The 22179-nt window shown below is 45.4% G+C and overlaps 1 protein-coding gene across 1 annotated transcript in view; it reads right to left on the bottom strand.

The window, feature by feature from the left end:
• Nucleotides 1–22179, bottom strand: part of LOC137563895 (nuclear body protein SP140-like protein) — a 61890-nt gene that overhangs the window by 30221 nt on the left and 9490 nt on the right. Inside the window, exons 3-5 of the mRNA XM_068276960.1 lie at nucleotides 14881–15032; nucleotides 6195–6348; nucleotides 3795–3964 (exon numbers count right to left, since the gene is read on the bottom strand). Coding sequence (XP_068133061.1) covers nucleotides 3795–3964; nucleotides 6195–6348; nucleotides 14881–15032 — 476 coding nt within the window. The remainder of the gene's footprint in view (nucleotides 1–3794; nucleotides 3965–6194; nucleotides 6349–14880; nucleotides 15033–22179) is intronic.

Here is a 22179-nt window from a genome sequence, read left to right as displayed (position 1 = left end):
TGAACGCCTGGCAATACCAACCTCCAACCTCCCGCAATGTCGGGGACTCCTTGTACTGTGCCCAAGCAGAGGAGGACACAGGAGGACACAAAAGGGCATATAGGAGGACACAAGGAGGACAGAGGCAGACACATGGGGTACACAGGAGGACAGAAGAGAGACAGAGGAGGACACAGGGAGATTCAAGATGTACAAAGGGGGCATAATCCACAAGATGCCCCTTCACCATGGATGCACCAGGTTTAGTATATATTTTTCCCCTGGTTTTTGTCCTCTAAACCTAGGTGCGTTTTATGGTCAGGAGCGTTTTATAGTCTGAAAAATACGGTATAATTATTTTAGGGCACCTCCTACAGTGTTTTCTCAGTATTAGCCTAACCCTTTGGGTATCGTATTACAAACTTTGTGTTTCAATAATCCAAAGAGAGTGACCAACCAGCACCTGCACAGTAGGCCTGGGTTACCAAACAGAAAAGGTTTCATTTCCCATAGGCGCTGACAGTGGTTGCAAGAGTACAACTCAGCCTTGTGAGTATAACATACTGTATTACTTTACTCGAACCTCATCGAACCAAACAATACTGCACCATTGGGCTCCTGGTCTCTCTCATTGCAGAATCTTGGAGGTTAAATATTTAATTGCCAAGAATCGTCACACACACATGCAGTGGCAACTGATTTTGATAGGTTCCATATAATTCTGCAATTCACTGATCGCCTCTAGTAGAAAAGTCTATAGTGCAGAACAGGTCTGAAGCTATATACAGTACACATGCCATACACTTTTGTCCATTATGGATTGGGACTCAATCCCTTGAGTGACAGTTTGGGGCCTGACGCTGTACAGATGTGGCACAATCCTACTGGCTAGTGGCATGTCTGTTGCTATGAAACGGGCGGAGGGCTGACGCGATGGACAAGCTCCCCTTATAAAGGGGGCGAGTGGAGAGAACAATGCTCTCAGGGGTTGCTTGGTTGTTGGAGATCGCTAAAGACCCGACATGCCGGATCTTTAGGAGATTTCGGGCAGTCAGTGTACACAAGCTGGATTCACTGTAGATTCTCAGCCGAGGTGGTCTCTATTGGCTGCCATGGCTGAGTTAATCTAGTGTGTGCCAGTAACATGAGACTACAAACATTCAGGGTAGACCAGTTTCAGAAGACAGCCTTAGACCTTGTTTCTATGATCGCACTGCACAGGGCTGCATTGTTACGCTATTCTCCCCAATGCGGTTACAAAATGGAATCACACCGCAAATGCGTAAAAAGCAGGAAACCACATATTGCTCTTCTGTGGTAAATCGAAACGCATGCATGGAAACAGCAGAAAATGCAGTCACTTTTCTATGGGCCATTTTACATATCTCTATTTTATTTATGCCAGTTTTATTAAGTTGGTCAAAAGTCCTCCAGACAATGCTATGGTACACCTTTTCTGCCCATTTAATATACTGCAACAGATTGTGCATCATATGGGTTAAAATGCATACCGTATCAGTTGAAATAATTACTGTACAATGTGAACCAATTAGGGATGGCCCTGCCCAGGAGAACTTATGGAGAAGCATGTGATCAGTTTGATCAGCTGATAGATTTGTAGGGTTTTGATTTGCTGTGATGAGTTTCTGCTTTAACACATGATCATGACGAGCAAATCAGAGCCTTACAAATTTATCAGCTGATCAAACTCAGATGTGACCCCATGGTGGGCCAACTAAACAATGCCTATGCCAAGTGCTAGTAATCACCGGACGTGGAAAAGGGGCTTTACATAAATTTAGGTCCTGATTCACTAAGGGTCTGTTCACACAACTGAATGCACTGTGAAGCAGTCCTGAAAACATGGCCTGAATTTCTCAAAAAAAAAAAAAATCATCTACACTGCGTAGAAGTACCCAGGTAATTGTAGGTATGATGCGCTATCTGTCCTAGGAGAGGACATTAGGATGTGTGCTTGTAATCCCCAGATAGGATTGATGCAATGAATGTCTGCACTATGCATGTTACAGGGCCAGAGTTAGGACACCTACGATCACCTGGGTACTTCTACATAGTGTAGGTGACTAAGCAAGAGAATGCATTCCTTTGTGAACTAAGACTCCGGCTTTTAACTTAGCTGTAAGGATAACAGTGGTGCCTGGATTAGTGAATCTGTGAATGCATTTGTTTGAACATTTGCATGCGAGTGTGCGAAGGGTTAATTTATTGTGGTATTTTTTTTGTTGTCGCTATTTTTCTGGCCAAATCCCCTTTTAGCACCTCCCTTTCCTTAACTTATTTAAATGTCATAACTAGAGGTGATTTGCCTGGATATACACATGTTTCTTTTCATACTGAGGTATGCAGCACACCGCATGTGGCTGTCAGGAAGACCAGAGGAGTCCTGAAACACCACTGTAGCAGGTAAATATTAAACTGTTCCACTGCGCTGCTCTACAGGGGGGGTGGAGCAGGACCCATGGTTGCTGCAGTTACGCCACTTAGTTTGAAACTGTTCAATAAATGTTAAATCCTGATTTTAAAAAAAATTGGCCCATGACTTCCCTCAAGTGAGTATATAACGTTTTTTTCTGGTGGCTACAGGTATCCTTTAAGTCTTCCACCATTCTCCAGCCTAAAGGTGGCCATACACTGGTCGATTTGCCATCAGATTCGACCAACAGATAGATCCCTCTCTGATCGAATCTGATCAGAGAGGGATCGTATGGCTACCTTTACAGCAAACAGATTGTGAACCGATTTCAGCCTGAAACCGTTCACAATCTGTTGTGGTGGTACTGCTGCTGCTGCCCCCGCCCGCCCGCATACATTACCTGCTCCGCCGGCGCGACTGCAGTCTCCCGGTCACCGCTGCTCCGTCTGCGCTCTGGTCTCCAGGTCCGGCATGCCTCACTTCTTCTAGCCCGGCAGGAAGTTTAAACAGTAGAGGGCGCTCTACTGTTTAAACTTCCTGCCGGGCTAGAAGAAGTGAGGCATGCCGGACCTGGAGACCAGAGCGCAGACGGAGCAGCGGTGACCGGGAGACTGCAGTCGCGCCGGCGGAGCAGGTAATGTATGCGGGCTCTATTGCGTCGGTCGTCGGGCACTCGAACGCCGCTAGCGATGCGCTCTTTACCCGCGGGCGATCGACGGTTATTTTCCGCACAGCACGATCGACGGGATCGGACGAAATGGATCGAAATTCGGCGTGTAGTGTGAACGATTGGCAGCAGATTCGATCCCAGTGATCGAATCTGCTGTCGAAACGGGCGCAAATCGGGCCAGTGTATGGCCTGCTTAAAGCAGGGTTTATACTTGTTGCATCAGAACTTAATGAGGAACTCCAGTGAACATTTTACTGTTGGCAGGTGATGTAATTTCCCACAAAAGTTCGAACTTTTCTTGTGGGAGGGGTTACTTGTGGGAGGGGTTTCACCACAATATCAATCATACAGCTCCCCCTGATGGGCTGTTTGTGAAAAGGAATAGATTTCTCATGTAAAAGGGGGTATTAGCTACTGATTGGGATAAAGTTCAATTCTTGGTCGGAGTTTCTCTTGAAAACCAACTTACGTCAATGGGATGTTCATACTTGAATGCAAATTTCAAGTACGCTATTTCCACATTAACAAGCATTAGATACCGAAGCAAACCATGTGGATTGTAATGCACAGGAGCTTGCATAGTGTCTAAGAAATAATGTGCGAAAAAACATGTGACTTTTCTGTGCAGACAGGTGTGAACCCTTCCTGAGTGAAGTGTAGCAGTTCAGGCCCATAGCATTACATGGTAAATAGAAGTCTACATTGACTCACCAATGATTCTGTCTCAGTGAGATAGGTCAGATCCTGCAGCCCGTGTATGAATGGGAAAATATCTTTGACAGCTAAACAAATCTTTACTTTTTCCTGAGCAAAAATAATCTGGTCTTTATCCTGATCTACGGTGATCTGCGTCCCATTCCTGTAATTTTTCTTTAAGTAATCTGTGAACAGAACAGACGGCAGTTAATACTAAAGCTAAGTACCCATGGAAAGATTAGATCCGCAGACGAACGATATTTACACAATCTATCTTTCAAGAATATCGGAAGCGGCATGATAAACAACATAGCGCAAATGATCAGCCCCGGGACAAATCTAAAAGGACAAAGTTAACCAAAATTCTAAATGCCACATATACAGGTAGCCCCCGGTTAACGAATGAGATAAGAACTGTAGGTTCGTTCTTAACCTGAATCCGTTCTTAAGTCAGAACGCAGTGCCATCTCTGTCCCCTGTGCTTCCAGTGTCCCCCTATGTGTCATCTCTGCCCCCCTCTGTGTCTCCTTGTGTCTCCATTGTGCCTCCTTGTGTCTCCATTGTGCCTTGATTATGCCTCCTTGTGCCACCTTTATGCCTCCTTTGTTCCCCTTCTGGCTCTCGTGCCTCCTTTCCTAAAGCAGAGTATGTGCAGCAGAAGGCGCAACAAGTCTCACCTCTTCCATGGCGGCCCGGGCCAATCAGCTGTCAATGTTCCTCCCAGGGCTTCACTAGCGTCAAGTAATGACGCAATCAGAAGACGCAGTGGGGGTTCCTTTTGATTGCTTCTTTACCCAATGCTAGTGAAGCCGCTGGGAGGAACAATGAGGGCTAATTGGCCCGGGCCGCCATGGAAAAGGTGAGACTTGTTGCGGATTACGCTGCGCATACTCTGCTTTAGGAAATGAGGCACAAGAGGTAGTCCCCGGCTTCGTGACGTCATTGCGGCGGATCAGCGAGCGTTCGTATGCCAACCACAAGTTTATAAACAAAGCATTTTTTTCACAGAGGCTGTGCTGAGAGACCCCTGAAAAGCTTTCTAGTGTTGCTGGCTAAAAGCTCTACAGGTATGTGGGGTTTACAGAAGAGCAGTTTCTTTGATAGATGTTCTTTAAAGCGAACCAGAGATGTTGGGAAACATTTTTTATACATACCCGGGGCTTCCTCCAGCCCCATAAGCCTGGATCGCTCCCACGGCGCCGTCCTCCGCTGCCTCTATCTGCCGGTACCGGGTCCCGTACGTTCGGCCAGTCGACGCACGCGTAGTGCGTCACTGCATGCAGACGCGGCCAATTTTCCACATGTACAGGGGCTCCCACCATATCCTTACACAGGCGCATGCGTAAGGATATGGAGGGAGCCCCGTGCATGCGGAAAATTGGCCGCGTCCGCCGGAAGTGACGGGACCCGGTAGCGGCAATAGAGGAAGCGGAGGATGGCGGCGTGTGAGCGATCCAGGCTTATGGGGCTGGAGGAAGCCCCAGGTATGTATAAACGCTTTTCCTATTTTTCAATGTGCTTCGTCTCTGGTTCCCTTTAAGGATTGTACACTTGCTCTACAAAGGTCTCCCCAACAACCAACATTGCGGAAACGACTTTATGGCGACCAAAACAAATTAAAAGTCTTTCTGACAACGTTTTCTACACACTACCTAAACACTGTGCACATTCTGTAGGACAAAGTTGTTGTACCTACGTAGTCGGCTGCACGATATCTGCCCAACAGTCGTCTCATTTTGCTACACAATTGTCGTCAATACAGTGAAATCTGGTGTTTGTTGGACATTTTTCAAATGACTTTAGCTGAGCGTGCGTATGAGGCTTTACACTTCGCTCCCCCCTCCCCTCCCCCCGTACTGTAAGTACAGTATACTAATCGCATGATACAGACCACTAGGGATGATCAATGAGATACAAATAATTTTGAGTTGATGTAGCATCCTGCAGCTTGAATAAATTCTGCTGAGGTAGTCAATGTTCAATTTGCATACATTTGCATAGCCCTGCATTAACTCAAAATTATTTTCATCCCATTATCTATCCCCACAGACCATCAAAACTGGCTTTCGAAGGACAGCAACTGTGTGAGAGCGGTATAAGCAGAGGAACAGGAATAAACTGGTTAATGATTATCTCTATTCAAGGCCCATATTGAGGCGCTCATTGTCACTACACTTTCAGTAAAGAGCTAATGTAGTGACTGAAGGAGAGCCCCAAGCTCTTGAGTCCATGATCCCTGGTGTGGTTGCAGCCTTTGCAAACATATTTCTATGCCACTGGTTTTGCATTGGCGCTGTATAAATCGTGAACAATATACCAAATGGGTTGTGCAGCCAGTTTACCTGCCTAGCCTGGGGCAGTAGAAAGGCAGAGTATCCAGGCACTACACAAGCAAAGTTATTTGGGCTAACATACCTTTAAAAACAGCCTTTAGATCGGGATATCTTTTCAAGAAGGGCTTCTGGAACAAGACCTTGAAGAACAGCTGCAAAGGGCAGTTCTTCTCTTCTATGCAGCACAGACATTCATAGACCACTCGCTGGGCAGGCCTGGGGTCTGCCTGAAACTCCTGTAGGATAGACACATATAGAATAACCTAAATAGAATATCCTGTAAGATAGATGTAAATACAATAACACCATGGGCCATATGCAATTCACTTTTTCACCTTAGTTTTCTCCTAGGAGATAATTTTTCATTTTCAATTTAAAATAACTTTCCAGCACTTTTCAACTAAAAATTTACCCAAAAGAAGTTGAAAAAGTACTATCAAAATTATTTTTAGCATTTTCTTGCTTTATGGTGGCTTAAAAGGCATTTTATTGACAAGTTTAAAAATGTCAACTTGGAGAAAACTAAGGAGGAAAAGTGAATTGCATATGGGCCCTAGTCCCATATGCAAGTCACTTTTTCTCCTCTGTTTTCTCCTAGGTGATATTTTTACTCCTTGTCAATAAAATGCCTTTTTAAGCAGGAAAATATTCAGAATAATTTTGATTGTACCGTATTTTTTGAACTACAAGACACTTCTGACCATAAGATGCACTTAGGTTTAGAGGACAAAAACCAGGGGAAAAATATATACTAAACCTGGTGCATCCATGGTGAAGGGGCATCTTCTGGATTATGCCTCCTTTGTACCTCTTGTGTCTCACTGTGTCCTCCTCTGTCTTCCTTGCGTCCTCCTCTTTGCCCCTTTGTGTCCCCCTGTGTCCTCCTCTGTATGGGCACAGTACAGGGAGCCCCCGACATTGCTGTGGGTTGGAGGTTCGTATTGCCAGGCGTTCACAAGTCAGGAACTCCCTGCATTTGGACTATAAGATGCATTGACTTTTTTTCCCCCCACTTTTGGGGAAGAAAAAGTGAGTCTTATAGTCCAAAAAATACAGTACTTCTTCACCTACTTTTGATATTTTTTTAATTGCAGAGAGCTGAAAAGGTATTTGAAACAGAAGATGAAAAATGATCTCCTTAGGAGAAAGAGAGAACCGAGTATGGGCCCTAGTGTGTAAATAAACAAGCATACGCAAAGCTACATCCTACAGGCCCCTTTTAAGATAACCATTACTTGTAAGGAACATTGTTGGCCAGATGTGGCAATGACTTAATCCAAAGGAGGAGCAGTGGAAACTGCCATATGTCTGCTGTCAGAGGTTAGAACAGCTGATTAGGCATGCTTGACAATCTGTGCCAGCTCCCTATCACCACCCATTCCCCTTCCCTCAGCTTGGCATAAAGAATACTTGGGGTCATTTTAATGCTCCAGTTGCTTGGCTGAAGTCTTTCTTGTCCAACCATTTAAATAGGGATAAAACTCTGACATTAACAGAAATGTGTTTTCCTACTTTTTCCATTCAGTTATCTTATTTGCTTTTGTGCTCAAGTAATATTGTCCATTTACAAATTACAAGTTCCCAAAGTACAATGTATCTGCTCTGAAAGCTGCCATTGCATTTTATTCATCACTGCTTTTATTACATTTTACAATCTTCTAGCGAGCTCTTCTGAGCTGTGTGCATGCTTGAAGCAGAGAGGGCTCCTTTATAGCACAGCTAGGAATGTAACAACAGTGGAATGTAAACAAAATATGATATCACCTCTCGGGATGCAGATCATAAGGCGAAGGAGCTTTCCACTGCAGAACAAAGTGCTGTGTTTAACTGTTTGAATGCGTTCTGCTACAATTTTTTTGAGGTAGTAGGTGTAAAGCTGTAGTTAATCATTTAGACAAAGAAATGCTGAGTTTCAGACCACTTTAAAGAGAAACTCCGACCAAGAATTGAACTTTATCCCAATCAGTAGCTGATACCCCCTTTTACATGAGAAATCTATTCCTTTTCACAAACAAACCATCAGGGGGCTCTGTATGGCTGATATTGTGGTGAAACCCCTCCCACAACAAACTGAGTAGTACTCCTGGCAGTTTCCTGTCTGTGAACCTTGTTGCATTGTGGGAAGTAGCTGTTTACAGCTGTTTCCAACTGCCAAAAAAACATGCAGCAGCTACACCACCTGCCAGCAGTAAAAATGTCACCATGTAATAAATGTCAGAATGTAAATCAGGGATTTAAAAGATTTTACAATGAGCAGACTAAATATTGTATACATAATTATTGTAAAAATAATAAGTATTTTTATTACATTATTTTCACTGGAGTTCCTCTTTAAAGTGAATGGGAACCGCATTTAAAAAAATGAGACAGATACTTACCCAAGGAGAGGGAAGGTTCTGGGTCCTATAGAGCCATCTCGCTCCTCTCCTGGTCCCCTCGTTCCAGTGCTGGCTCGCCCGGTAGCAGTATTTGACTAATTCAGTCAAATACTGCTTTACCCGGCCGAAGGAGGCTTCAGAAGTCTTCAGGGAGCCCGAGTGCTCCTGAAGAAGGGCGGTCCTGTACTGCACCTGCGCAAGCACGCTCTCTTGCACGCTCACGTGTGTGCAGTATGGAGCCACATGTCTTTGGGAGGCTACGGCTCCCGAAGACTTCCAAATACTCTTTCGGTGGTGGATTGAAACGGGGGGGAGCCAGCACAGGATAGAGAGCACAATTTCTAGCGGAAAATCGTTCGAGCGATCGGAAATTCTGATCGGATTGGTTGTAAATAATCTCCATTGGTGGACACAATCGATTATGAACAAGTGAAAAAAATGTCGTCCGAATTAATTTTCGTCGAACCAAAATTTGGATTTTCTTGTTGGTTGTGATAGATAGGAAGCAAAAATTGGTTCGTTGATGGTGTAATGAACGATGTATTACAATATTTCACTTCCGATCAGAATTTCTGATCGCTCTAACGATTTTTTGCTAGAAATTGGACCGTTAGTGGCCAGCTTAACACTGTTAATGGCAGGGTTCTCAAACTTTGCACAGCTGGTCACTGGGTCATTAATATTCAGGAAAATAGGTGGAGCCTACAACAGCCAATCAAAATTCACCTGTTGATATTCATGGGTAATATTTAAATTGCTGCCATTCTTACACTGTTAATTGCAGATGCTTTAAACCTGCTACAGTTGGTCACTGGGTGACTGGGGTTCAAATTCAGAAAGGGGGTGGAGTCACAAACAGCCATTTTAAATTTTCTTTGGGATTATACAAATTATCGACACCAAGGACCCCAAAGCTCTTAAACTTGATAATTGAGTGACTGTATGTCAAAGTTAGAAAAAGTGGGCGGCGCCAACTACATTTTTTACATGGGAAAATATAAACTGCAACCATTCATTTTTCACTAGAAATTGGACCGTTAGTGGCCATCTTAACACTGTTAATGGCAGGGTTCCCAAACTTGACACAGTTGGCCACTGGATGACGGAGATTAATATTTAGAAAGTGGGAGGTGCCTACAACAGCCAATCAAAATTCACCTATTGATTTTTCAAAGCGAATATTTACATTGCTACCATTTTTACACTGTTAATGCCAGAGGCCTCAAACCTGATACAGTCAGTCATTGGGTGACTGGGGTTCAAGTTCACTAAAGGGGTGGAGCCACAAACAGCCAATCAGATTTGTTAGATTGATTTCAGCCATTCTGTCATTGGCAGGGTTCTCAAACTTGACACAGTTGGCCAGTGGATGATTGGAATTAATATTCAGGAAACTGGGTAGAGCCAACAAAAGCCAATCAAAATTCACCTATTGATTTTCAATGGGAATATTTACATTGCTGCCATTCTTACACTCTTAATGGCAGATGCCTCAAATCTGGTACAGTCAGTCACATGGGAAACTGGGGTTTACATTCTGTAAAGGGGGCGGGCTACAAACAGCCAATCGGATATGTTTAATTTCATTGGAAAAATGCAACTTATTGATGCCAAGAACCCCAAAGCTCATAAACTTGGTCATTGATTGACTGTATTTCAAGGTTACAAACAGTGGGCAGAGCCAAAAACAACTAACTTTTTACATGGGAAAATATAAACTACAGCCATTCTTACACTGTCAATCAGGGGCGTAACTAGGCCCCACCAGGCCCCCCTGCAGATTTTCAGAGCGGGCCCCAGGGCCGTTTTGTGGAGGCTGGAGGGGTGGCAGCATGAGGGGAAAGCCGTGGCCACAGTCGGTGGGGAGAGGGGAAGTTCCCCCCCCCCCCTCCCTCACCTCGGGGCTTTTCCCGCTGCACTCCTCTCCAGCTTAAAGAAGTGTCCGTGGGCAGCGCGAACAGCGGCGGGCAGCAAACAGATACACACCTTCCGTGCGCTCCAGCCAGTGCGTTCCTCTCGCTAGCCTCTGACGTGACTTCCTGTTATACCGGAAGTCGCGTCAGAGGCTAGCGAGAGGAACGCAGGCTGGAGCGCACGGAAGGTATATATCTGTTTGCTGCCCGCCGCTGCCCACGGACACGCATTTAAGCTGGAGGGGAGCGCAGAGGGGAGAGCCCGGAGGTAAGGGAGAGGGGGGGGAACTTCCCCTCTCCCCGCCGACTGTGGCCACGGCTTTCCCCTCATGCTGCCAACCCTTCAACCCTTCAGCCCCCACAAAACGGCCCCGTGTGTGCCCCCCTGCGGGAGCAGGGGCTGCAGGCCCTATTGTTACGCCAGTGCTGTTGATGGCAGGATTTTCAAACTTGACACAGCTGGTCACTGGGTGACTGGGATTGATATTCATAAAAGCAGGTGGATCATACACAGCCAATCAAAATTCACCTATTGATTTTCAAGGCGAATATTGAAACTGCTGCCATTCTAACACTATAAATGCCAGAGGCCTCAAACCTGCTACAGTCAGTCATTTAGTGGGTTCAAATTCACTAAAGGGGCGGAGCCACAAACAGCCAATCAGATTTCTTTGCTGGATAAACTACTTCCATTCACACAATTTTGATGCCAGGAACCCGGAAGCTTACAAATTTGGTAATTGAGTTACTGTGTGTTAAGGTCACAAAAACTGAGTGAAATAAAAAACAGATTTCCCCGGAAAAATGTAAACAGCAGCCCTTCTTCACTGTTAATGGCAGGGTTCTCAGACTTTGCACAGTTGGTCACTGGGTAACTGGGATTAATATTCAGAAACGTGGGTGGAGCCTAAAAAAGCCAATCAAAATTTGCCTGTTGATTTTCAAGGGGAATATTTACTTTGCTGCCATTCTTGCACTGTTAATGGCACAAGCCTCAAATTTGGTACCGTTGGTTATTGGGTCACTGGGGTTCAAATTCAGAAAATGGGGTAGAGCTACAAACAACCAATTGGATTTGTTTTGTTTTTTTTACTGCAAAAATACAAATTATTGATGCCAAGAACTGCAAAGCTCACAAGCTTGGTCATCGAGTGACTGTGTGTCCAGGTTACAAAAAGTGGGCAGAGCCAAAAACAAATTTCACTGGGAAAATTTAAACTGCAGGCCTTCTTACACTGTTAATGGCAGGGTTCCCAAACTTTGCCCAGATGGTCACAGGGTGACTGAGATTAGTATTCAGAAAAGTGGGTGGAGCCTATAATAGCCAATCAAACTTCACCTATTGATTTTCAAGGGGAATATTTAAATTGCTGCCATTTGTACACTGTTAAAGCCGAATATAACCCTGCATTTCAACTTTGCTCTAAAACATTATTTACAGCATTTTATATGCAACCAGCATTTTTTTTACTAGACCAGCATTGGAAGGGTTACACACAGAGCTTTAAAGTTCTGTGGATAGAAATGCAGAAGAAATGCAGATGCATCTGAAGTTTAGATAGATACATTTAAGTAAACACAATGTAACAAGTGGTGAATGTTACACACTCTCTGGCTGTCCTCCAGCTCCTGCACAGTCAGAGAGTGTGTGTCACATTCCACACTTGTTACATTGTGTTTACTTAAAGCGGATCCGAGATGAAAAACTAACTATAACAAGTAACTTGTCTATATATCTCATCTAAAGTTTAGATAGTTTACACAGCAAATCTAGCTGCAAACAGCTTTAATAGAATATGATTGATTATTCCTGTGATACAATGACAGCGGCCATGTTGTTTGTAAATATTACACAGAAGCAGGCTTATCTGCATCTTGAGCAAAAAAACCTAATCCCCCCTCCTCCTCCCTCCTCCCCTCTGCCTCTGAAATCTCTGGCTAGTAATACTTTCCCCTCCTCCTGCCCAGACTGAGCTCCCATGAGCCCTTGCTACTGTCTGAAAGTGCCTTGGCTCTCTGAAAACCTGTGGGTGTGGCTTCTTTAGTTTATAGGGAATTAGAGTATTAAAACAAAAACAAAAAAGTATTTGGCTTGAGGAATGCCCTATAAACAATAGGAAAGGAACACAATTATGCATTGAGTAAAAGTTCATCTCGGATCCACTTTAAATGTATCTATCTAAACTTCGGCTGCGGCAGCATTTCTATCCATGGAACTTTAAAACTCTGTGTGTAACCCTTCCATTGCTGGTCTAGTAAAAAAAAAATGCTGGTTGCATATAATATGCTGTAAATAATGTTTTAGAGCAAAGTTGAAATGCAGGGTTATATTCCGATTATTCTGGCATTCACACATTCCTCAGCCTTATCTCAGTGTGCTGTTTACTTAAGGTGGCCATACACTGGTCGATTTGCCATCAGATCGACCAACAGATAGATCAGATTAAATCAGAGAGGGATCGTATGGCTGCCTTTACTGCAAACAGATTGTGAATCAATTTCAGCACAAAACCGATTACAGTCTGTGGAGCTGCCGCTGCTGAAGCGCCCCCCCCCCTCCGCATACCTTACCTGATCCGGCCGGCGCGTGTCCCAGCGGTCTTCTTCTCGCGCTCGGCTCCAGGACTCCAGCTTCACTTCCTGTCCGGGGAAGTTTAAACAGTTGAGTTCTACTGTTTAAACTTCCTGCTCGGACAGGAAGAAGTGAAGCCTGCCGGACTCGCAGCCCAGCGGAGAAGGAGCAGCGGTGACACGCGCCGGCAGAACAGCTAATGTATTGCCACTGTATTGCGTCGGTCGTCGGACATTCGAATGCCGCTATCGACGCACTCCCGACACGCCGGCGATCGAGCACAGACAGGAACGACGGGAATGATCGATTTCGGTCGGAAATCGATCGTTCGGTCAACGTTTGCGCAACGATTTCACAGCAGATTCGATCATAGTGATCGAATCTGCTGTATATCGGCAGGAAAATCGTTAGGTGTATGGGCCCCTTTACTTGTATTTATGACACTCTCTGCACTTTAACCACCTTTATCCTGCTGGCATCTCTGTGGCCAGTTTTAACTTCTCTATTGTACAGTGTACCTCAATAATTCAAATGCATTATATTTCTAGCTCAGTATCTACTGATATTTAATAGGTTGTCATTCTTTTATTAGGTTATAATCGTCACTGCAAATGTTTCATTGCTTTCATTCATTCGTTGAGCGCTGCGTAATATGATGGCGCTTTATAAATACAATAAATAATAATAATAATAATAATATGAGAGTGGTGGCTGCCATATTTATTTCCTTTTAAACAATACCAGTTGCATGGGAATCGTGCTGATCTTTCTGGTCACTATGGTCGAAATCACACACCTGAAACAAGCATGCAGCTAATCTTGTCAGATGTGTTATAGACCTTTGATCTGCATACTTGTTCAGGGTGTATGGCTAAGGCAGGGAACACACTTGCATTTCAGTTTTCAGCTCATGTATTTCTGCGTACGTTTTCTGCACACTAAGTGTATTTCTATGCAGAAAAACACTTGCTTTTTTCACAACAGCTAATGTAATTGATACAGAAAACTGACAAAATGAGCAGAATTATTATGCAGAATGTCAGTTTTTTTCTGTGCAAGAAAAACACATTAAGTGTGAACTAGCCCTTTGGTTAACATGAGTTCTTCTGTGCAGAAAACACGCATGAAAACAGTCAAGTATGTTCCCTGCCTTAATGTATTAGAGGCAGAGGATCAGAAGGATAACCTCATTTATTTCATAGTGACTGTTACATTCTGGTATTTGTGTGTGCGCATGTGTTCTTTTTGCATGAAGGGGTTACCCTGTCCAAAAAGGTTAGACAGGATGCTGTTGATTATAAATGTGTGTGTGTGTGCATGGGGGGGCGCAATTTTAGTATTTGCCATGGGCGCTGTCTTACCTAGATATGCCACAGCCGTGGACACACCCATTACGGGAACTGTGCCTAGGTTTCGTCGCCTGATATCGCTCACTGTTATAGCTGCTCACCAGATCGAGCAAGTCGGCCCAACCAATTGCAGACCTGAAATTGGTTGCATCGTCAATTGGGCATGCACTTGGCGGCACCGCTTTTCATCCGATTCTGATTATAATAATCAAATTGGATGGTCGATCGGCCAAGTCACCTGATATATGGCCACCTGGGGCACTTTTTATCACATTTTCTGAAATTTACTGAAAAATGGTCGATTGTGGAAAAATGTCCCCGAATTGACAGAAAACAGAAAATACTGATTGCGGTATTTTCCCGACAAAAAGAAATAAATAAATTACAGCACACCGCTCCCAGAATTGAGGCCTCTGTGTATTTTACTTATGAGAAATAACAGTAGTCAAATAACCTACAAGTTTTGTCTCCAAGATGGCTGCAAACATCGAGTGGTACGCAGATGTCTGGGGAAGCAAGGACATGTTATTATAACACTGCCATTATTATTACTGACCAGTGACTCCTCCTCAGATAAGCAGCCTGCTTCCGTAAAAGCGTCCAGAAAGAGGGAGAGTTCAGTGACTGCCAGGCAAATGGGGACTTTGGACTTTGAATAAAAGTACTGCAGATCCACCAATTGTATCGCATCGTCTTTATCCAGGTAGCCTACAAATAAATATTAGCTTCCATTAGCTTTTTTCTTTTGTGTGTGTGTATAAACATTATTTATATTATGGAAAGTTGAAGCATGCAGACGAAACATGAACAGATTAAAAAGAAACTGAAGTGAAAATAAGATACAAATCAGAACTGCTTATTCTTTACAGTATTCATTAATCAATAAATTAGTCAGCGTTTGCTCATTGTTAAATCTTTCCTCTCCCTACACATTCTGAAATTTATCACAGATGGTGACAACTTTAGTCCTGTCAGGCACAGCTCTGTGGAATGTTTGTTGAGGCCTCATTCACATCTAAAATCGAAATTGCTGACGCCAGCGATTTTCGATTCTGTGGGCGATTTTTTTCTTCTCCCATCGTTCGGGTGGGCGCTGCGGTTTTTGTAAAGCGCTTTTAATAAGCGCTTTTTCAGAGCGATTGCGTTTTTTCACTCCCTGATGCAAGTCAGAAAGTGAACGCTTTAACCCGGAAAAGAATACATACAGTGTATTTATTCTTAAAAACGCGAACGCAACCGCTGCACAAAGCGATTTTGTGAGCGTTTTGCGTTTTTCCTATATCTTCCATTGAGGCAAAAATCACATCAAACATGGTATGTGCACCGCTTTGCTGAGCGGATCGGAAACAAAACGCTGAGATGTGAACTCCCTCATAGGGAATCACTGCACACACGTTTTGAGGGCGATTTTGAAAATCGCCTGCGCTTGAAAAAAAGAGCAAAAACGCCCTTAGTGTGAATGAGCCCTTACTGAGAGTTCCGAAACCAATACAAAATATACCTGGTCTCCCAGAATGCTCTGTGAGGAGAATTATACATAGCCAAATAGCCAAGGCTAAGCATCACTGGGAGGGTGGGGCTACATACCAATGTACACTAATATATAGATAAAGGAAGTGGTTCTGATGCTGAAGCCAGGAAAAATTATCATAAAAGTGGGTATACTGAATAATTTACTGCAATCTATTATATACAGTGGGTTGCAAAAGTATTCGGCCCCCCTTGACGTTTTCCACATTTTGTCATATTACTGCCACTAACATGAATCAATTTTATTGGAATTCCACGTGAAAGACCAATACAAAGTGGTGTACATGTGAGGAGTGGAACGAAAATCATACATGATTCCAAACATGTTTTACAAATAAATAACTGCAAAGTGGGGTGTGCGTAATTATTCGGCCCCCTGAGTCAATACTTTGTAGAACCACCTTTTGCTGCAATTACAGATGCCAGTCTTTTAGGGTATGTCTCTACCAGCTTTGCACATCTAGAGACTGAAACCCTTGCCCATTCTTCTTTGCAAAACAGCTCCAGCTCAGTCAGATTAGATGGACAGCGTTTGTGAACAGCAGTTTTCAGATCTTGCCACAGATTCTCGATTGGATTTAGATCTGGACTTTGACTGGGCCATTCTAACACATAGATATGTTTTGTTTTAAACCATTCCATTGTTGCCCTGGCTTTATGTTTAGGGTCGTTGTCCTGCTGGAAGGTGAACCTCCGCCCCAGTCTAAAGTCTTCTGCAGTCTCCAAGAGGTTTTCTTCCAAGATTGCCTTGTATTTGGCTCCATCCATCTTCCCATCAACTCTGACCAGCTTCCCTGTCCCTGCTGAAGAGATGCACCCCCAGAGCGTGATGCTGCCACCACCATATTTGACAGTGGGGATGGTGTGTTCAGAGTGATGTGCAGTGTTAGTCTTCCGCCACACATAGCGTTTTGCATTTTGGCCAAAAAGTTCCATTTTGGTCTCATCTGACCAGAGCACCTTCTTCCACATGGTTGCTGTGTCCCCCACATGGCTTGTGGCAAACTGCAAACGGGACTTTATATGCTTTCTGTTAACAATGCCTTTCTTCTTGCCACTCTTCCATAAAGGCCAACTTTGTACAGTGCATGACTAATAGTTGTCCTATGGACAGAGTCTCCCACCTGAGCTGTAGATCTCTGCAGCTTGTCCAGAGTCACCATGGGCCTCTTGACTGCATTTCTGATCAGCGCTTTCCTTGTTCGGCCTGTGAGTTTAGGTGGATGGCCTTATCTTGGAAGGTTTACAGTTGTGCCATACTCCTTCCATTTCTGAATGATCGCTTGAACAATGCTCCGTGGGATGTTCAAGGCTTTGGAAATCTTTTTGTAGCCTAAGCCTGCTTTAAATTTCTCAATAACTTGATCCCTGACCTGTCTTGTGTGTTCTTTGGACTTCACGGTGTTGTTGCTCCCAATATTCTCTAAGGCCCAGTGCACACCGGGCGGATCTGCCGGCCGAATCCGCCTGAAAATCCGCATGGCTAATGTATCTCTATGGGCTGGTGCATACCGGCGGTTTGAGGTTTAGCAAGCCGCATACGTGCCTTTTGCTGCACGTTTGCGGTTTGCTAAAAACCTCAAACCGCCGGTGTGCACCAGCCCATAGAGATACATTAGCCATGTGGATGCAGATGTGGATGCGGCCAGTGAACACCCGGCGGATCGCATCAAGATCCGCCCGGTGTGCACTGGGACTAATTTCTGTCATCCGCACCCAAAACCGCTAGCGTTTTGTGGATCTGCTAGCGGTTTTGGTGTGCACTAGGCCTTAGACAACCTCTGAGGCCCTCACAGAGCAGCTGTATTTGTACTGACATTAGATTACACACAGGTGCACTCTATTTAGTCATTAGCACTCATCAGGCAATGTCTATAGGCAACTGACTGCACTCAGATCAAAGGGGGCCGTATAAATATGCACACACCACTTTGCAGTTATTTATTTGTAAAAAATGTTTGAAATCATGTATGATTTTCATTCCACTTCTCACATGTACACCACTTTGTATTGGTCTTTCATGTGGAATTCCAATAAAATTGATTCATGTTTGTGGCAGTAATATGACAAAATGTGGAAAACTTCAAGGGGGCCGAATACTTTTGCAACCCACTGTATGTCACTATGGTGCACCTTTAGTAACCAAAAACATAATTCCCTTCACTCAGCCCATGGTTGTCCCCATAGGATGCCCCAAGGACTATTTTAGCTCCTTAACCTCACCCACACTGTCAGGAACCGGCCCGCGGCAAGCCTGCGTATCCGGTTCCCGACTGCGGGTTTGACCAGATTAAGCGGGGAACAGCCTTATTTAAGCTACAAACAAGGCTGGAACCCCTCAAACACTTCCCACTGCCACCACTAGCGTTGCTAGACACGTTCACTCAGCTATCGAGTGCTCAATACGCAATCTGCGTTTTCGTATTTGGGTCAGCTTTGGGCTTAGGCCAAATACGGGAACGCCACGCACCCACACACACACACAGTTGCAATCTTACACTGTCGTAAAGCAAAGACCCACTAACAGTCGTTCCGAACGATACTGTTAGCCACTCTGCTGTCGCTACTCGCACTGGCGTTGTTCGTACGTTGGGTCAGCTGCGCGCTTAGGCCAACGTATGACAAACGCCCCCACACACAATGCAATTACAATTTCATACGGTAGTGTTGCTCAAGCGTACAATTAGGCATGAACTTATACACGGTTACACTTCAGTCTCTTCTAGGCTATGAGTGTTAGTTTAGTACGGCAGAAGTCAAACTTATTAAATAATAATTTAATATTCTAGAAAAACATAGAACAATGCAGAACTTAATATATACAAAAAGATTACAAAAAACAAAGTAAAAATGTTACAAGATAAAAGTTACAAAAATAAGAGGTTACAAAGATAACACACACGGATATTTGCGTAAAAATAAACGGGGGAAAAAAGAACGTTACCAGCTTAGGTTAGAACGTTGTTTGACGGGAGGACGCCGTTTCGACCAGGAGTCGCGATCCTCCCTAGCTATTCGCTACCTCCGAGAGAAGATACCGGTGGCTGTCCTGGGCCACCTTAAATAGTCCGAAGTGTCCCCTGGGGCATTTAATGTCCATCCCCCAGGAACTAATGCAGTTTCCCCGTTTGTGACATCACGCTTGTCATAATCCTTCTTGTGATATGCACTTCAAAGGGGGTTCCTGTTTTAGCTTCTTGAAGTTTGGCAGGACACAATGTCACCCATTGAACTCTGCAGACATCAAAAAGCTTCCTCCACATTATTTCCTTGGTTAAAGTGTATTTTAGCACATCCATGAAAAGATCGAATTTTGGTTACAGGTAGCAGTTTGCCTGTAATCCTGTTTACACTTACAGATTTCAAAGCAATTCCACTTCCGTTTTTAAAGTCTGTAGAAATTTCCAACCCCTTCAGGTGTCCGCTTCCCATCCCCAACACTCTGGCAGGCTTCCTTTGTATGATGGGACAATGGCTGATTCCAGTTCAAAAGCCATGCCGACCAGCCTATTCTTCCTCAATTGGCCGCTAATTAGCAGTACACATAGTTTCCCCGGCTGGACAATGAGGGCAGAGGTAATGTACATTTACATGCAGACTTACATTATCCTTCAGATTACTCTGGCCAGGTGGCCAATTACTACCAAGCACAATACACATCTGAGGTTTTACCCAGTAGACAGAAAAAAGACAGAAATATGTTCTGTTATTATCCTTAACATTATCAGCACCCCAATATATCACCACACCTCCCCTCTTTAGAATGGGGCAAGGCAGATGATCTTCCCAGATTATCCTGCCTGCGCCTACATTGTTGGTTCTGCTTGACGGGACAACCCATCAGCATTCCCATGATTGCTCCCCTTCCGGATAGCGCTGGCAGGTGATTCTAACGAATCATCCTGTCAAAGCCTACATTGACGGCCTGGCCGGGTGGGGTAACCCTTTAGCATTCTCAGGAGGGTTCCCCACCTGTCAGTTAGCTCCAAGCTACACGAGTGGAAAGCTAGGTCAGGTTGCTGCAATATGTCGTTGCCCTTGGCAACCTGACGTAACCAACCAAGGGAATGTGAGTCAGTGACAACCGTGAATTGGCGACCATAGAGACAGTGCTGCAGCTGGGGAAGGGTTCCAACCGTCGCTACACGCACTTCCTCTATAGTGGCAGGAGCTATCTCTCGGTCCCTTTGGGGAACGATTATCTGCCGGTCTGCCTCCTCCACTTCGGACAGCTCAGAGGGAATAACTTCCCAGAACCCTCTCAGCCCGCCCCCCCCAGCTGGTGACCTGCTGGCTAGCCCCCTGAGCTCTTCCAGGCTGCTGTCAAATTGAACAGCCCCAGAGAGCTCAGTGCTGCCTGTCACACATTCCAGGAAGGCTGCAGACGGAGAGGCTCCTGGGCCCTCAGGGCCAGGTTCCGAATTAGATGTGGCTGACCCAGCAGCATTTGCCACTTCGGTGGACAGTCCCTGTGCTGTAGACTCGCTAGCGCTGCGGGTTACCACGGCAGCTGAGGTAGCGCCCACATTACACACATCGTAAATCACATCGCCTTTGGTCTTGAAACCATCTGAAGGGGAAGGATCTGGCCTAGTGCCATCTGCCCCTTCAGTGGACAGTCCACCTGCTGCAGCCCAGCGAGCGCCGCTGGTTACTCCTGCAGCTGACGGAGTGTCCACATGACACCCCGCATTTTGTAGCACAACACATATGACATCAGCATTATCAGCCCTACATATATTGACATTTAGAACATCACAGAAAACATCCACATTATCGGTATCATTACACACATTGCTACTCAGCACCTCACAAGTATCATCACCAGTTCCTGCATCGATCGCCTCGATAGTCCGTGCGTCATAAATGACATCTTCAGTTTCTGCATTCTCCGTATCAACATGTCCCACTCCAGGCCTAGGCACTGGAGAATCACTAGGGTTGGCTCCTAGTACACAGTCCATAGCCCCTGGGGCCTCGCCAGCATTCCCCACTTGCACAGCATTATCCAACAGTACCTTGCAAGAGTCCTGAACTTCTGCTGGGGATGCAGGCCCCACAGGGTTTGGGGTAGGCTCATACCGGGCCACTAACCGTCCCAGGTCAGTACCCAGCAAAACGTTGGTGGGGATTTTGTCAGTTACCCCAACTTCTTTCAGTCCGCTGCCGGCCCCCCAATCCAGGTGGACCAAGGCGGTGGGTATTGCTGGGGTGACACCCCCAATTCCTCTGACAGCAATCATTTTCCCAGGTATGTACTGCTCCGGGTTCACAAGCTGGGGATGTATGAGAGTCACTTCTGCTCCAGTGTCTCTCAGCCCAGTGGCAACTGTACCCCCAACCGTGACAAGCTGCAGATTCTCTGCATAGCCAGTGGCATTCCTGGTAGCACACAGAGCAGTTGGGACTTCACGGGGGTTTGAGGCCTCACTGGATTTTGGGGCCTCCCTCTTCCTCTCTGGGCACGTCGTGCTGATATGACCCACCCTGTCACATACAAAGCATTTCCGAGTGTCAGGTTGCTTGAATCCAGGAGACAGCGGTGCTTGCCTCCTCTGGATGCTGGGTGAAACAGGTTTAGCCATCTGTTCTCCTCTCCAGCTGGGCGTAGTAGTCCTCCGGGACTCAGGTGCTCTATGGGCGGTGTAGGAATCGGCCATTTCCGCAGCCTCATCCACTGTCTTTGGTTCTCGATCCAGCACAAACAGCCGGACCTCAACAGGACAGGTGTGTAGGAACTGGTCTTTTATCATCAGCTCCTGCAGGGCATCCAAGGTTTTAACTGACAGTCCTTTTATCCACTGCTGGAAGGCAGTGCGCAGGTTGCAAGCATGATCCAGGTAGCTGTCATTAGGACCTCGCTGCACTGTCCTGAAACGTTTTCGATACACCTCTGGCGTGAGGTGGTATCGTGCAATGATGGCTTTCTTAATTGCCTCAAAGTCTGTTTCTTCCTCCTGGGGGAGACTCACAAACGCCTCCAGGGCCTTGCCTCTCAGCCCTGGTGTAAGGTATCTTGCCCACTGCTCACGGGGCACCCCATACTGCCGACAAGTCCTTTCAAACCCCTGTAGGAAAGTGTCTATGTCAGAGTCCTTGTCCATAGCGGGGAACTTATCCAGGGGGATTCTGTGGACTCGCTCACCTTCGCGTTCTGCGGGTCCAGCAGACCGGTTCTGCTGCTGAAGTTTAGCCAGCTCCAGCTGGTGTTGCCGTTCAGCACTTTCCCTCTCGGCCTGGTGTCGCTGTGCAGCTTGTTCCCTCTCGGCCTGGAGTCTGTCCCTCTCGGCCTGGTGTCTTTCACTCTCGGCCTGGCGTCGCCGTT

The sequence above is a fragment of the Hyperolius riggenbachi genome, chromosome 1 (assembly GCF_040937935.1).
Source record: "Hyperolius riggenbachi isolate aHypRig1 chromosome 1, aHypRig1.pri, whole genome shotgun sequence".
Taxonomy (NCBI): domain Eukaryota; kingdom Metazoa; phylum Chordata; class Amphibia; order Anura; family Hyperoliidae; genus Hyperolius; species Hyperolius riggenbachi.
The sequence above is the reverse complement of the archived record's forward strand: the minus strand, read 5'-3'. Positions and strand labels throughout refer to the sequence as shown.